General features: G+C 46.1%; 1 protein-coding gene across 1 annotated transcript in view; it reads left to right on the top strand.

Moving 5' to 3' along the window:
• The window catches only part of STAB2 (stabilin 2), a 144,219-nt gene that overhangs the window by 73,236 nt on the left and 56,117 nt on the right, over positions 1 to 14,866 (top strand). The window contains 8 exon segments of the mRNA XM_040637381.1: positions 889 to 1,025; positions 1,441 to 1,555; positions 3,826 to 3,903; positions 6,110 to 6,208; positions 6,297 to 6,404; positions 9,684 to 9,815; positions 12,566 to 12,694; positions 13,981 to 14,037. Of these exon segments, the coding sequence (XP_040493315.1) occupies positions 889 to 1,025; positions 1,441 to 1,555; positions 3,826 to 3,903; positions 6,110 to 6,208; positions 6,297 to 6,404; positions 9,684 to 9,815; positions 12,566 to 12,694; positions 13,981 to 14,037 (855 nt within the window).

A 14,866-nucleotide genomic window follows, 5' to 3' on the forward strand; every position in this document is an offset into this window, starting at 1 on the left:
CACATGCGTAAGCTTGCCCAGTGGTGTAGTGGACCCAGCTCATCCCAATGCACGAGGACACATCTTCCCCAAACTTACCTTCAGTGCTGTCATGTTCACAGCTTGAAATCAGCCATGGTGGGAGGATGTACAACATGACAACCAGGGCTTTTTGTTTGTTTTTCCTGGAATCAGTTGTTAAGCATAAGCACACCACTTCTATCCAGAACTAGCTCTAGGTTAGAACAAAAAGTAAGTCAGGTTTGATTTCAGGCCTCCAGTCTGTCCCCCATGCTGAAACTCTTCCTGTTATCTTCCCACCATCCTTTTTTTTTTTTTAAGATTTTATTTATTTATTTAACAGAGAGAGAGACAGCCAGCGAGAAAGGGAACACAAGCAGGAGGGGTGGGAGAGGAAGAAGCAGGCTCCCAGCGTAGGAGCCTGATGTGGGGCTCGATCCCAGAATCCCAGGATCACACCCTGAGCTGAAGGCAGACGCTTAATGACTGAGCCACTCAGGCACCCCTCTTCCCACCATCCTTATTCCTAGGGCATCCAAGGGTCCTTAAGGTTCACGCACCCACACGCATGATCATCAAGACTATTCTCTGGTTCTTTGTTTAGACTAAAGGGTAAATGACTGATAATGATTCAAAGTCTGAGCAGGGGATTGGGGAAATTTGCCTTTTGAGAAGCTTATACATTTAAGTAACAAGAATGCATCTCAGAGGAGAATATGAGGCACCAGCCAATGGGTGGGAGGGATTTGGGAAAGGGGTCCCTAAGAACCTTTCCAGTATCCCAGAAATTACTTCCCCTGGGAAACTGTCATCTCTGTCAAGCATTCAGTCCGCCCTCTTTGTCCTTTAACATGAGTCAGGCCCGCTTTCTTTTCTCCTGTGATTCAGAACGCTTCTCTACAACCCATGCTGTCAGCCGCCTCAAACCTCACTGTCCTCGCGCCTTCCCAGCAAGCTATTAAGGACATGGATCAAGATGAAAAAACCTTTTGGTTGTCGAAGAGCAATATTCCAGCCCTTATAAAGTAGGTATTATGTATTTTATTCTTCGTGCTCTCTTACTGGCATCCGTGTGAACAAAGTTCAATAGAGGGAAGCCACATAGTCCTTGAGATCCATAGAACTCAGCATGTTCTAGAACGCTCCTCACCTTCCCCTGGGATGGTAATAGTTAACTTTATTGACAGCCACCTCTGTGCTAACTACCTTACGTGTAACTCACTTCATCCTCCCAACAACCCTATGAGATAGGCATTAAAATTACACCCATTTTACAGATGTGTAAACTGAGGTGTGGGGTGATTCAGTAACTAACCCAAGGCTCCATGGCTGATAATCCCAAGGGAAGAGTTTGGCTCCAGAGCCTATTTTCTTAACTATTCAATGATACTCCTTCATGCATTGATATGTCATGATAGCCCTTCTGGATTGTTGTTTTAGAAACCATGTGCTGCTGGGCATGTACGGAGTGGCAGATCTGCAGGCTCTGTCACCTTCGGACATGCTGGCAACGTCTCTGCCCGGCAACTTCCTTCACCTGGCGAAGGCGGATGGGGTAAGAGTGCTGTAATTTGTTAAGTGGAGACGTGCCATCTATGTTTGTGCTGCCCACTTTTAAAGTTCACATTAAGAATAGAGCTTTCATGTAGGCACCCAGCCTCAACAACTGTCGACATATATTGGTACACACGCACACACACATTCACACGTTACTCTGTAGTAGTGGTGCTGTAAAATGTGGCCGTCCACCCAGAGCTTGGCCACAAGGCTCTTCTCGACAGACCACAGACTGATCCAGAAAGGCCAGCCTTTCCCTGGTTCTGGGTAAAGGCTGCCCAATTTCACAACTTGGGCTATTCGAATATGAGTAACTAAAAGCTGGTTACCAGTAACCTACTAATTGAGTCATTACAGGTTACTAACATTTTCTCTCAAGTTGGAGTCAGTCCACCAGTCTTGACTGAGCACCTACGATGCTCCAGGCACCGAGTGCTGGAGTCAGGGCAGTGGCACAAGCCAGAGCCGCGGCCGCGCAGACACCCAGCTTCGGGCCCCCACCGCCGTGGGTCTGGACTTGGAGTCCATCTTGCATCGGGGAGCTTGGCTGTCTTGCTGCATATGCCAGTGTTTGAAAGCTCTTTCTATGAGTTGCACAGGATGAAAATGAAGATTTTACTGGAACGTGAGAACTGCTGCATCAGTGGACCGTGGACCACTGCCAAAAATGTTTTGGAATTACTGCTCTGAAACATTTTTTCCTTCCCACTCATCAGGGGGAGCGCTGTGGAAAGGTCTATGCCAAGCATTACTGGAATCTGTGTGCCTCATTAGATCATTCTTTGTAGAAAGCAGAAAAGAGTTGCATACACTTCCATGGATTCTTTACATAGTATTGTTCTAATTCTAGTGCATTACGTACCTGTATCAGACAATGGGGCTGTATTCCATCAGTGTTTTAAATTATTGATTGCCTTGGCAAGCATGAGCTGAACACCCACCCTGGGCAGGCTTATGCCAGGTTCGATAAATTCAGAGACAAACCGACAGTACCATTAACCTGGGGTTAGCTACCAACGACACATTTTTAATGAGTTCCTAGGTCTGATATAAATGTCTCCCTTTAACCAAAAGAGATGTGCAAGGTGGCCAGAATGTTTTCTCCAGGGCCCTCTGCTGATATGACTTGGGAACTGTCAGGATGTGACAAGTCCGCTTCTGCACCGAGGGTCTCAGGAGGCATTTCAAATAAAGGGTAGGGGTGGGGAGAAGAAGAAAGGAAAGTAGAGACAGTGGAGCCCCGCTGTGTCGTGCTTGGTTTGTGGCTGGGTGAGTGTGTAGGTTGGATAACTAGTATTCTTGAAAAGGTAGCTGGATTCTGATCAGGAAAGTCAGGTACTGTCCGTATGAGTTTGCTAGGGCTGTTGTAACAACGTACCACAAAGCGAGTGGTTCCAACAACAGAAAATTTTGTCTCATGGTTCTAGAGACCAGAGGTCCAAGATCAAGGGCCAAGCAAGGTTGGCTCCTGAGGGCTGTGGGAGGGACATTCCAGGCTCTCTCCTTGGCTTGTTGATGGCCTTCTTCACGCTCACACAGGGTTCTCCCTGTACCATGGTCTGTGTCCAACTTCCTCTTCTTATAAGAATACCAGCCATGTTGGAGTCGGGCTGACTGTAATGATCTCATTGTAACGTGATTACCTCTGGAAAGACCCTATTTCCAAATAAGGTCCCGTTCGGAGGTACTGGGGGTTAGGACTCCGGCATATTAATACTGAGGACACAATGCAACCCAGAGCACTGTCTACAGGGTTTTTCAAAGTGCAGGATCGCTTTGGTGGTCCTCATCCAGCCCTCTTTGAATGAAGTAGAAAAGAGCAGACCTGGTCTTCAGGGGCCTCCCTGATTGTGTGTGTGTGTGTGTGTGTGTGTGTGTGTGTGTGTGTGATACCTAGTGTGTCACAATTTAAAGACATTTCTAACTTCGGGTCATAGTCAAAAGTGTGAAAGTCACTACTGCTTGAAAAGTATAAAGCCCAGGGGTGCCTGGGTGGCACAGCGGTTAGGCGTCTGCCTTCGGGTCAGGGCGTGATCCCAGCATTATGGGATCGAGCCCCACATCAGGCTCCTCCGCTATGAGCCTGCTTCTTCCTCTCCCACTCCCCCTGCTTGTGTTCCCTCTCTCGCTGGCTGTCTCTGTCAAATAAATAAATAAAATCTTTAAAAAAAAAAAAAAAAAAGAAAAGTATAAAGCCCAGAAATAGGTTCGATCCCTGAATCTCCTGCCCTGTGAGACTCATCTCCCCACTGTGGTTTGCCTTTACAGAATATCACGATCGAAGGAGCATCTGTCATTGACGGTGACAACACAGCCACGAACGGCGTCATACACATCATCAACAAGGTACACACTCGCAACCTCCCACACATACAGCATCTCTTCTGACTTCGTTGATTTGTCCTCCTGCACAGTAGCTGGGCGGGGAGGGCGGGGGTGTGGAAATACCTACTTCTAATGGAAAAGTGACCTGCGTCGTGCTCCATGACGTTAATGTTAAAACTGCTTAGGGGTTCTCTGCACCCAGTCGGACTCAGTTGTTACTTAGCCCATATTCGGCAATGGGCCTTACATCAAGTGTGGCCACATAGAGTATTTTTCTTATTTATGTGAATATCTTAATCAAGAACTGGAGGAGAGGCAAGTGGTTATGTATTATTTTCCCTCTCCCCTTTCTGCATTATTGCACCCTAAAAAGATGGGGTAAGGAAGGCCTAGGAAAAAAATAGAAAAGGGTAGAAAAGGTATTTTGAGATTTTCATTTTCTTCTAGGACACAATGCAACAGTATTCAAAGGTACGAAATTTTTAAAAAGTATAGTGGGGAAAGGGGGTTTTAAGCTATCCTATAATTTTCAGTTACTATATTAGTATTTTCATTGAAAATTAAGGTTAGAACTTAGGGTATATTGGGAACTTTTGAAAGGTGGAAGATTGGAAAAGACAATTAACTAATAGGATTTTTAACTAAAATTACCCTCACTTGGCACTTATATACTTACTTTTGATTTTAATTTACAGAAAAGGTCAGCTATTTCTGTGCAGAAAAAAAGAGGCTATTTGTAAGACTCCTGGGTGCAGTATTTTGCAAAAACCTTGCAATTCCCTTCTATTGCCAAGAAACATTAAGAAAAACAACATTTTTTTTTAAAGATTTTATTTATTTATTTGACAGAGATAGATAGCCAGCGAGAGAGGGAACACAAGCAGGGGGAGTGGGAGTGGGAGAGGAAGAAGCAGGCTCACAGCAGAGGTGCCTGATGTGGGACTCGATCCCAGAACACCGGGATCACGCCCTGAGCCGAAGGCAGACGCCTAACCGCTGTGCCACCCAGGCGCGTCGAAAACCAACATTTTTGAGCAAGTGATCACTTGCAAGGAACTATGTGTTTATGACTTCTTATGATGCAAATGAACATTGGTTATCAAGGGTATTTTTCTTCTTTGATCCTGGCTTTCCTACTAAAACTCTTTTTAAAAAACATTAAATTACCTCTCCTCATTTACATTTCTGATGGCCACACCTTGTTAGTACAATGGCCCCTCAATCCATCTTCTGTCCTAAACGTTATTATCATGGAGCCAATTCAGGTCTCACCTCCTCCTGGAAGCCTTCCCCGATTCCTGCAGCCCATAACATCAAGGAGGGCATACAGAATCCGGGTACCGGCCCATAGCAAGCTATGCGAACTTGGACAAGTGACATAACCTCTCTGGGCCTCATTCTTCTTCCCCAGGGAGAATGAAACAACACCCTCCCTCTTGATGCCTGCGTAGCAGGCCTTCTCTCAATAAATGTTGGTTTTACTCCTTTCTCCCTCTTCTGTAATTTCATGGGGTTTAGGGGTGTAGAACTCATTCGGCACACAGTGCTTTCTTGTACTGATAGTTCTTCCTTGCGGTATAGTCCCAGACCCCCGCATGATGGCATGTCCCGGGGGTGGGGGAGCTGTGCCTCTGTGTCCCTCGTCAGCACTGGCACCTGGCCTTATACACGGTAATAGTAATAACTGGAATGATTGACCGCATGGTAGGTACCAGGCCCTGTACAAAATATCGTGTCACATTATCTCGTGTGATTTTTACCACAACCTTAAGACAGTAGATGCGACTGTCCTTATTTCACAAATGAGAGGAGTAAGCCTCCTCAGGGTTAAGTAACTGGACTGAGGAGGAAGTGATGTGACCACCAAAGATTCCTAGATGCCTGTCCACTAGTTCAAAAGGACCTCCTCCTCCTGCCCTTGGACACTGTGGTCACCTTGCCAAGGCCACCATGAACACGTGTGTGGGTCATGCCCTGCATATCGGTGCCTGTCCCAAGGGTGGTGTGGGGCTAACCCCCAGTCCACTTCACTCCCCAGGCTACGCATGCCCATTTGGTGTTGCCAACTGTCAGAGGAAATATACCCTTTGTTAAATTTGCAGAGGCACTCTGGGGACTAGCAGTGGTCCTTATAATCGCATCTTGTCATGTGACATGACCCTACTTACCGGAGGGCAGCAAGCCCTACAGACACATGCTAACAGAATTTGGGGGCTTCCTTTCCCAGGTTCTGGTTCCCCAAAGAAGCCTAACTGTCTCCTTGCCAAACTTGATCACCCGGCTGGACCAGATGCCCGACTATTCCATCTTCCGGGGCTACATCATTGTAAGTACCACATTCTTTGCACAACCCGCTGGTTCGGGGTTCCTGCCCAGGGAAATCCCTCACGCATTCTTGTCTCTTGCCATCGCAGCAATATAACCTGGCCAGTGCGATCGAGGCAGCCAACACCTATACAGTGTTTGCTCCAAGCAACAACGCCATCAAGAGTTACATCCAGGAGAAGAAGGTCGCAACTCTAGTAGGTATTGGGAACGACAACCAGGAAAACTATTTTCTGAACATTCAAAGTCAGCATTTTTCAATCCATCTGTCATGTACCATTCCAGTCTCATCAAAACTTCCTTGTCTGTGTCCAGATGCTTAAAGTAAACTCAGAGACTTTCTCCCCTTCTGTGTTTCATTCACACTCCCGGAAACACACACTCAGGCCCCTACACAAGGATGCAGGTGTCCCAGGAAGCTGGAAGGATCCTCCTGGTCGCCCCCCATTCCCACCCTCACCTCCCTGGTCCTGGGCAGCTGGCATGCCAGCAGCAGAGATGAGGAGGAAGTGGGTCATCTCTGTCTTCCTCCTCTTCTCCCCTCCTCTATCCTCCCTGATTCCTAACATCTGGGGCTAGACAGTCCAAATTTGTCAGAAGAGTTTGTCAAAGAATATAAAGCTCCAATCATGCCACTCTGTGCCTCAAAACCCTTGGGGGATCCCCATTTCTTGCAGGACTGAGTTCAGACTACCTGCCCAGGTATTTCAGGCCTCCGTCAACTGGCTGCCATTCATCTTCTATTCAGTGGTGGCGCCAGAATTTTCACTTAGGAGCCGAGGTTGCCCTGCTCCCAGCCCCGACCCCACAATGGGAGGACATGTTTGAAGCTGTATTTGCACAACAAACACACTGTTTTCCCTTAGATCTTCAAATCAGGTGCCTGAGACGGAGATGCTAATGAAATGTGGACAGACACTTGAAGTCCCTCTAAGCCATCCTTGGGCCCACCTGTTCTCTGCAGAAACCCCATGGTCTAACCAGAATGACCGTCTCAGAGACCCTAAACAAGCCAAAGGCATTTGGTGCCTTGGTTCATATCTGCCCACACACGCAGACACGCATGTGCACATGCGTGCACACACACGCACACACACACGCGCGCGCACAAGAGCACGCACACACTGCCCCCTCAACCAGGAAGCCTGCCCTTCCGCCTTCACTACCTCCAGAATCGCCCCACCCATTCCAGTCTGACCTCCTCGGGGAAGCTGGCCCACCACCCGAACCAACAGGAAATCTCTCCTGCCTCTGAGCTCCCAGCGTTTGCACGCCCTTCAGCATCTCTATGGTGTGCTGAGTTGGCCTTAGCTCGCCATGGAGATTGTAAAGTACGTGAGGGCAGGGACGGTGTCCTCTACTGTCGGAACTGACACGATGAACAGGCAGGGCTCCTGGGAGGGACTCAGAAATCACCTTCCCTTTGTCTCCCCTGCCCTGCCCCAGTCCCTGCGAACCTGTTCCGTGGAAAATATTCTTTACCTGCCTTGGGATGAATCTTCAGGCAATCCCACGGCCTTTCTGTTTCCCTCGAGAGTCCTAAGATCATTCGAAGTCACAGTCTCAATTAAGTTAAGAAAAAAATTCCAGCTCCTGTAATAATGAACACCTTGAATTGGATTTAAAGTCACCTCTTCTGTGTCCGTTCCCTGCTGGGGCTTTGTCCAGGCAGAAAACTAGAGGAGGGGGCTTGTCGCTGAATCAACCAGGATCCATCAGGAGACTGAAACTGTATCAGAAGGAGTTTAATAGTATGAATTGTTAATTGGGTACAAAGCTCTGTAAGTATAACTGAGAGGTTAAAAGGAGAGAGAGAGAGAGAAGTCACAGAGGTAGCGACTGCAGGAAGCATCTAGACCCCAAAGGCTGGGAGAACAAAGGGAAGAGGCTAGAATCACTAAACTTAGAAATACAGAGGAAGAGCCCCGCGGAGCTGTTACTGGGACCTCAGTGGAGGGGGTATTGTTCATCTGGTGTCTCTGACCCTGGAGGGGGGTCCCTGGGGGTCCAAGACCCAGACTCTAGCAGAGGGCTTTGCCTGGCAGGTGCTGATGTCTGGGAAACCGCCTTCCAGATTCAGCTGCCACTTTCGGGGCACAGAGTGGGGTTAGGCTGATGCCCATAGGAACAGGAAGCAAACAGGATGAGGAAATCCCTTCTCCCTCCTTCTGCTCTTCCCACTTCTCCTTCTAGCACTTCCCACTGGCAGAACCTAACAGGAGCCCTGGCAAAGGAAAAATGTGGACTGCAGTCCTGGCCCCAGCATCACAAAGCAGAGTGTGGAGGGTGGGTTTGGAGCTGAAAGATAATTAACTTAAGTAACCTTCTAGTCCCTTCCTCGAGCTCATTAAATTCAGTGTGGGTTGCATCAGGTTTGAAATTGAAGGGAAGAAAGCCTTGCTGGTCAGGAAGAGACCTTAAAAGGATAGGAAGGTTCTTAATCTAACTGGTACTGTCTTGAGATGCCATGGCTCTTTCTGGGCCGGGCCAGTGTTTCAAAGCACTCACTCACTCTCTCTCTCTCTCTCTCTTTCTCTCTTTCTCTCTCTCTCTCCCTCCTTCTTTCTTTCTTTTCTTTGTGAATCCATAAAATATTTATTAATCGTGGAGCCAGAAAATTCTCCGAAGATTATGTTGAAGTGACTAATGTCTTACAGGCACCTTTCTCTCTCCCTCTCTCTGTCTCCTTCCCTCTCTCCTTCTGACGCATTGGTGGCTCTATGGAGACCCCACCCATCACTGCTGCTCTCTGACTGCTGTCCCCTTGACCTGTGTGCATGCACCCGAGCCCTCAATCTCCTCCTTGGACCCTAAGTATCCAGAACCTGCCTCCAGCTTTTCCCCTGGGGAAGCCTGTCTGCCCCGCTAGGCCGCCATCTAAGATAGGACCTAAGGCCCCAGTTCTCTCCGACCCTGCCACACATCTGGCCCACAGGACACACATCCTCTCTTGTCCCAAGCCAGCATTGGGAGTGGTGGCCTCTCCCAGTGCAGGGACAGCCCTCCTCCCTCCACAGTGAACCAACCTGCCAGCCATTCTTGGGTGAGGTTGCTCAGGTCTGAGTACAACCCCAGTCCCACAGGCCACCATTCTTCAAAACATCCCATCGAATCTCCTCTTGTGGCCCCTGAGGTGAAAGGCAGGCTGGGGTGTGGGGACTCTCTCTTCACAACACTTCTCCTTGAAGAAATCATCTTTAAAATCCTCCCTTAACCTTCGTGCCCTCAGTCTGGGTTTTAGGGTCACATCAGGAGTTCTGGACCATCCCACATGGAAGAATGGCTACGTCCAAGGTGATGTGTCTCACAGAGTTAGTATTTAATATCTACTGCATCCTGGTGCCTGGGTCAGACCTTGCAGTTGAACAAGATGTTGTTCTGGTAATTCCTCAGTGCCGGGCACGCTGGGGCAGTCCACTAAATGACTGGGGACTGGCCGACCTATGAGTTGATATTCACCTTTGTGTGTTATCCAGGAGGAGGACGTACTCAGGTATCACGTGATCTTGGAGGAGAAACTCCTGAAGAATGACCTGCACCACGGCATGCACCGGGAGACCATGCTTGGCTTTTCCTACCTCCTTGGCTTCTTTCTCCACAATGACCAGGTGCGACCCTTTTACTTAAAACTCAGGAGTGAGTGTCTTAGCTCCTATCATCCGTCATCACTTCCACGTTGGAATAATCTCACCGGTGCTTCCTAAGCCTTATCCACAAAAGACAGTTGCCTGTCTTTCACCATAAAGAGCAAAGAGACTGCCACGCTCCCCGCTCACCGTCCCTGTCACCAGGCTTCGGAGAATCAGTGTGGGCTTTACTAGTCAGGGTATTTGAATTCCAGCCGTCACAAGGGCCCTCTGACACCGATTCCTAACAAACCCAACAGACAGTCCCCAGGCAGTCTCTAAGATAGAAGGGGACCTGGCAGCAAAACCCAATTCCCAGGACAAGGCACTGACTCCACGGGGCCAAATGACGTGTGGGTTCCAGGAGCCGAATGAATAGTGTCGTGATAGGATTATCGTACAGACCGCGGTCCTGCGACCAACTGAGCCCCACACCATTATTCCAGTATTTATTTCACACAACCACTAAATATTTCAGTGTTCAGAATTCATGAAAAAGAGTTGATGAGACTAAATATGTAAGGTATTTCAGGTATAATTCTAATGACATATTTCAAACATCAAGGAAGAAGATTGGTTTATGAAAATTCAACAAGAAACTCACAGTGTAGCTCTAGTGTAAATTCTCATAAGAAAAATTACTAAAAACAAATTATTGTTTAAGATAAACTAAGCACGATGTTAAGAGGAAGAAAGTTTAATTACAGACATTTTTTTATTGTTAGTATTATTTGGTCCTTTTAAAAAGTGCAATGTTAAGACAATGTTCTCAGTAGTATCATCATTGAATCACAAGAGAAATTTTGTGGACATTTTGTTGCAACCTGCTTGGGTAAAAAAAGAGCCTAACTCTTCTTTACTTCCAAATATTTTCCTCCGACTCCTGCAAATAATCCCACCTATTATGGATTCACTTTGAGGAGATCCTTTTAAACACATTTTCTTATTTTTCCTGGGAAGGCAACTTTTTATTGGTAAAGAACTTAGATTTTTTTCTGTTTTTGTCTGTATCATTTCTTACTTCATCCCATAGAGATGAATTTTCTAATGCAGTTAGTTGAATCAAGTTTAACTCTGTCATGTTTATTTTCCATTTGTTTGGAAATTCTTTGATCCAGAGCAATTTTACACTGGAGGCTTTAACTGAAAGTAAACAAATAGTTCTATCTCACAGTCAAGGTCTTGCTTTTATCGATAACTCATTTACTTTCTCTTAGGACAATGGAGTTGTACGAAAAAGCTAAACCAGTAAACTTGGGTTCAAATAAAAATTTTAATGCAGCCTATAATTCTCTGGGTACATCTCACAAAGAAAATGATTCAGACTTTTTTTTTAATGCCAAATCAACAGTATCATAGCATCAGAAGTTCTGTCATTTTGATATTTTTTTAAATAGCTCAGTATCTCAGAATTCTGGAAGTTTGTGCCACAATCACCATTTGACACCACCTGTGAGGTTCCCTGCTAGTTTTCCAAATCTACACAGACCCTAGAAGACCTCTGTGGAGCTCAGCCATGATTTATCTCAACACCCACTGGAAATTCACCTGACTCCAAGTAAATCACATTTCCATGGGAGTTCAAATTTCAGCACTTCAAAAAGTCATTTTAATATTGCTGCTGTGGGGAGTTTGGGGAAGTTATTAATCATTTTTTTTAAAGATTTTATTTATTTATGTGACAGAGAGACAGCCAGCGAGAGAGAGGGAACACAAGCAGGGGGAGTGGGAGAGGAAGAAGCAGGCTCACAGCGGAGGAGCCCGATGTGGGACTCGATCCCGGTACGCCGGGATCACGCCCTGAGCCGAAGGCAGACGCTTTTAACGACTGCGCTACCCAGGTGCCCCAAATCATTTTTAAACCCTTATCGGATACAAACTTAACATTTTCTTAGTACAAAAAATATTCCCCCTTCTCCCAACTCACATCTACACACACACACACACACACACACACACACACTCAAATTTTTTAAAGAACCATTTATTCCTGATTCTTTTAGTGATATTAGTGAATGAATGGATGGATTCACTTGTTCTGCATTACTCAATCATTAAGGTAGCCCCCGCTAAAAAAAAAAAATCAAAACAAGTTGCAACTCAGAGTTGAATTTGAGTTAGCAGCGCATAACTATACCCTACAGTGGAGCACTTTCACAACCAGAAACACTAAAAAAATGCTAGTTATTTTTATTCTGAAATTGCTGTCTCTTGGCCTTTCTGAGGGTTGCTTACGAACTAACCATGGAGATGTGCTGAAAGGCCAGTGAGATTCATTCTCCACGCCTGGGCTTTGGAAGGCATTCAGACCGCTATGGGTCACCGGTCCGCAGCAGAGCGGAGCGCACCCACAGAGCCATCCTGCCGATGCGACTCCCGTAACAATCGTGATTCGGAATTCCTCAAGCAGTCATAAACCAACTAATGGGAGGGGTGGAGAGAAACCTTAGAGATCATCTAGAACAGCCTCTTCCTTTTACAAAAGAGGACGTTGGGATTCAGAGAGGAAAAGCAACTGGCCCGAGGTCACAGAACAAGATGGTGCCAGATGCGGGACTGTTACTTAGCGTCTCCTCCCCAGGAGAGCTCTTCCCACTGCACAGCGCTGCCTTCCAGGTGAACGCTGGAACGTCTCCGAGGCTGTCGTGATATCGATAGTCTCTGATCCTTATCTTCGCTGTTTCCCTTGAAGTCACTACATCCAAACTCACGTGCAACCCTCTTGTTTACAGCTCTACGTAAACGAGGCCCCAATAAATTACACCAATGCAGCCACTGACAAGGGAGTGATCCATGGCTTGGGGAAAGTTCTGGAAATTCAAAAGAATAGATGTGATAATAACGACACTACGATTGTACGAGTAAGTTCTATCCAAGGCCAATGATGTACCTGTCGGCTTCGTTCTTTATAAATTTTTTAAGCATAAAGTTCATGGATCAGGATATCTCAATTCAGTTCCAAAACACATCGAGTGAGCATGTCTGATGTACGAAGAAGCAGCATTCACGTGACTCTACAAAGATAAACAAGACATGACCCTGCCCTCAGTGGGCTCGCAGTCCAGTGCAATGAACTGTACCTTGGGTGCCTGGCAACTTTCCTATTTGAGGGTTCTGTTGAGCACGATTCTCAAGCCGTGGTCTTCCTCAGAGGGAAATATGCCACCCCTAGCATGGGCTCAGAGAGGGGGCCATGGTGCACCTATGGCAGGTATCGGCCAAGCCTGGTCTACTGGGAGAGAAAATACGGAGATGCATTATTTCAGTGTAACAGAGGATGCACTGATGGAGACTTTTCACTGCAGTCCATGGGATGGCTGTGGGATCTTCCCATAACAGTAATAGCTGCTGACATTTGGGGGGCATTTATTATGTGCCAGGCACTGCACAATTTGATATTGTGATGAGGGTTTTATACGGGTTAATACACATGTTACATGTATTAATCCGTGCTCAAGACACCCTACAAAATAGGTACTATTACTATCCCCATTCTACAGATGGGGAAAATGAGCCACAGTGGGGTTAAGTAATGTACCCAGGTTCACAGAGCTAGCAAGTGGCAGGCAAAGAATTCAAATCCAGGCGGTCTGGCCCCAGAGCCAGAACAGTGAACAACTACACTATCCTGTCTGGTGGAGGCCAAGTTAAGAACTAGTCACACTGGCCTCCTCCTTTTCTAGGAATGGGTCACATTTAAAATTCTCTGTCATTCTTAACTTGCACTCATTATTTTATAATAGTGTATATTATCTCCATGCTGAGCCCTCAGCTCCCAGGTGCTCCCAAGCCTGCGTACTGTGTGTGAAACACCGAGTGAGTCTGGGAATCTGGATGAAGAATTCACTAAATAACGGGTTTTCCATAAATGAGGGCTGTTGTTAAAGGAAGTAGGATGCAAATAGGGATAAGACTTCCCCGCGGTAAAGGGTTACTAGCATCGAAGAGTATTGAGGAGGGAAGCAATGCTCAGACATCCATGAACAGGAAAGAGGTTGACCAGAAGAACTTCCTTAATGTCTTTCTGAGTCTCAGTTCTACATCCTAAAACCTTCAGCTCCGAGGTCTGGAAAATATTTGCAGCCTCACTTTGCACTAGAAGTAATAACCGTGAAATGTTCACCTTGCCTCTCTGTGTTTTGCTAAGGGAAAATGTGGGGCGTGTCTCCAGCAGCCGATCTGCCCGTTTGGAACTAAACAACTAGTAAGTGTTTGTCTGCTTTGATAAAATAGTTTCCAGATCCCAGGATGTCCAAATTAGAAAATGAACCTCAAAAGGGAGGAAGGAAGGAAGGGAGGAAGGAAGGGAGAAAGGGAAAAAGAAAGAGAAAATGAACCTCAAGCATACCTCATTTTCACGGCCCTCAATTCCTGTACGTGGTTTGAATTTAATTTTACCTTCCTATATGCATCTTTCTAAAGTCCTGGATCCAATTTTTTGGACCAAAGCAAAATTTAATTAATATACAAATAGAAGCTGGGGTTCACATCAATCAATGTACAATACAGGAAGGGATCTTTCACTTTCTACATCTTTCAGTTCCAGAAGCCAGTTGACAACAAGAGCAAGAAATCTTCCCAGGGAAGGGCAGACTCCATATCCAAACCCACATCCAATCTGGACGAGTTTCACCTGCTTGATTTCCTTTTATAGTTGAAGTTACAACTTTCTCTAAGAAACAGATGGTGAACTTGGGAGAAGTAAACATGTCTTCGAATTAATTACCAATGTTTCTTGTAGCTATTTATTGCAAAAGCTACTTCTGATAATGTTCCAATCATTACCAAAAAAATAGATGCTTATGCATCTTTCATAGCATGAGAATCAGAATTCCTGATGATATCAACGTTGATTCTTTCTCTAGAGTTTAATCTTGTTATTACAGGATAATTTTACCTAATGTACTCTGTGATTCTTCCTAACTTGAATTAGTTTTCTCGACCAAAGTTCTTTTTACAAAGTACCACCTTAAGGTATAATAATTTGGATTTTGCCACCTGTTCGGTTCTGGCAGCCAACACCGTGCCTTTGT

This window comes from Ursus maritimus, unplaced genomic scaffold (assembly GCF_017311325.1).
Source record: "Ursus maritimus isolate PB19 unplaced genomic scaffold, ASM1731132v1 scaffold_21, whole genome shotgun sequence".
In the NCBI taxonomy this organism is placed as follows: domain Eukaryota; kingdom Metazoa; phylum Chordata; class Mammalia; order Carnivora; family Ursidae; genus Ursus; species Ursus maritimus.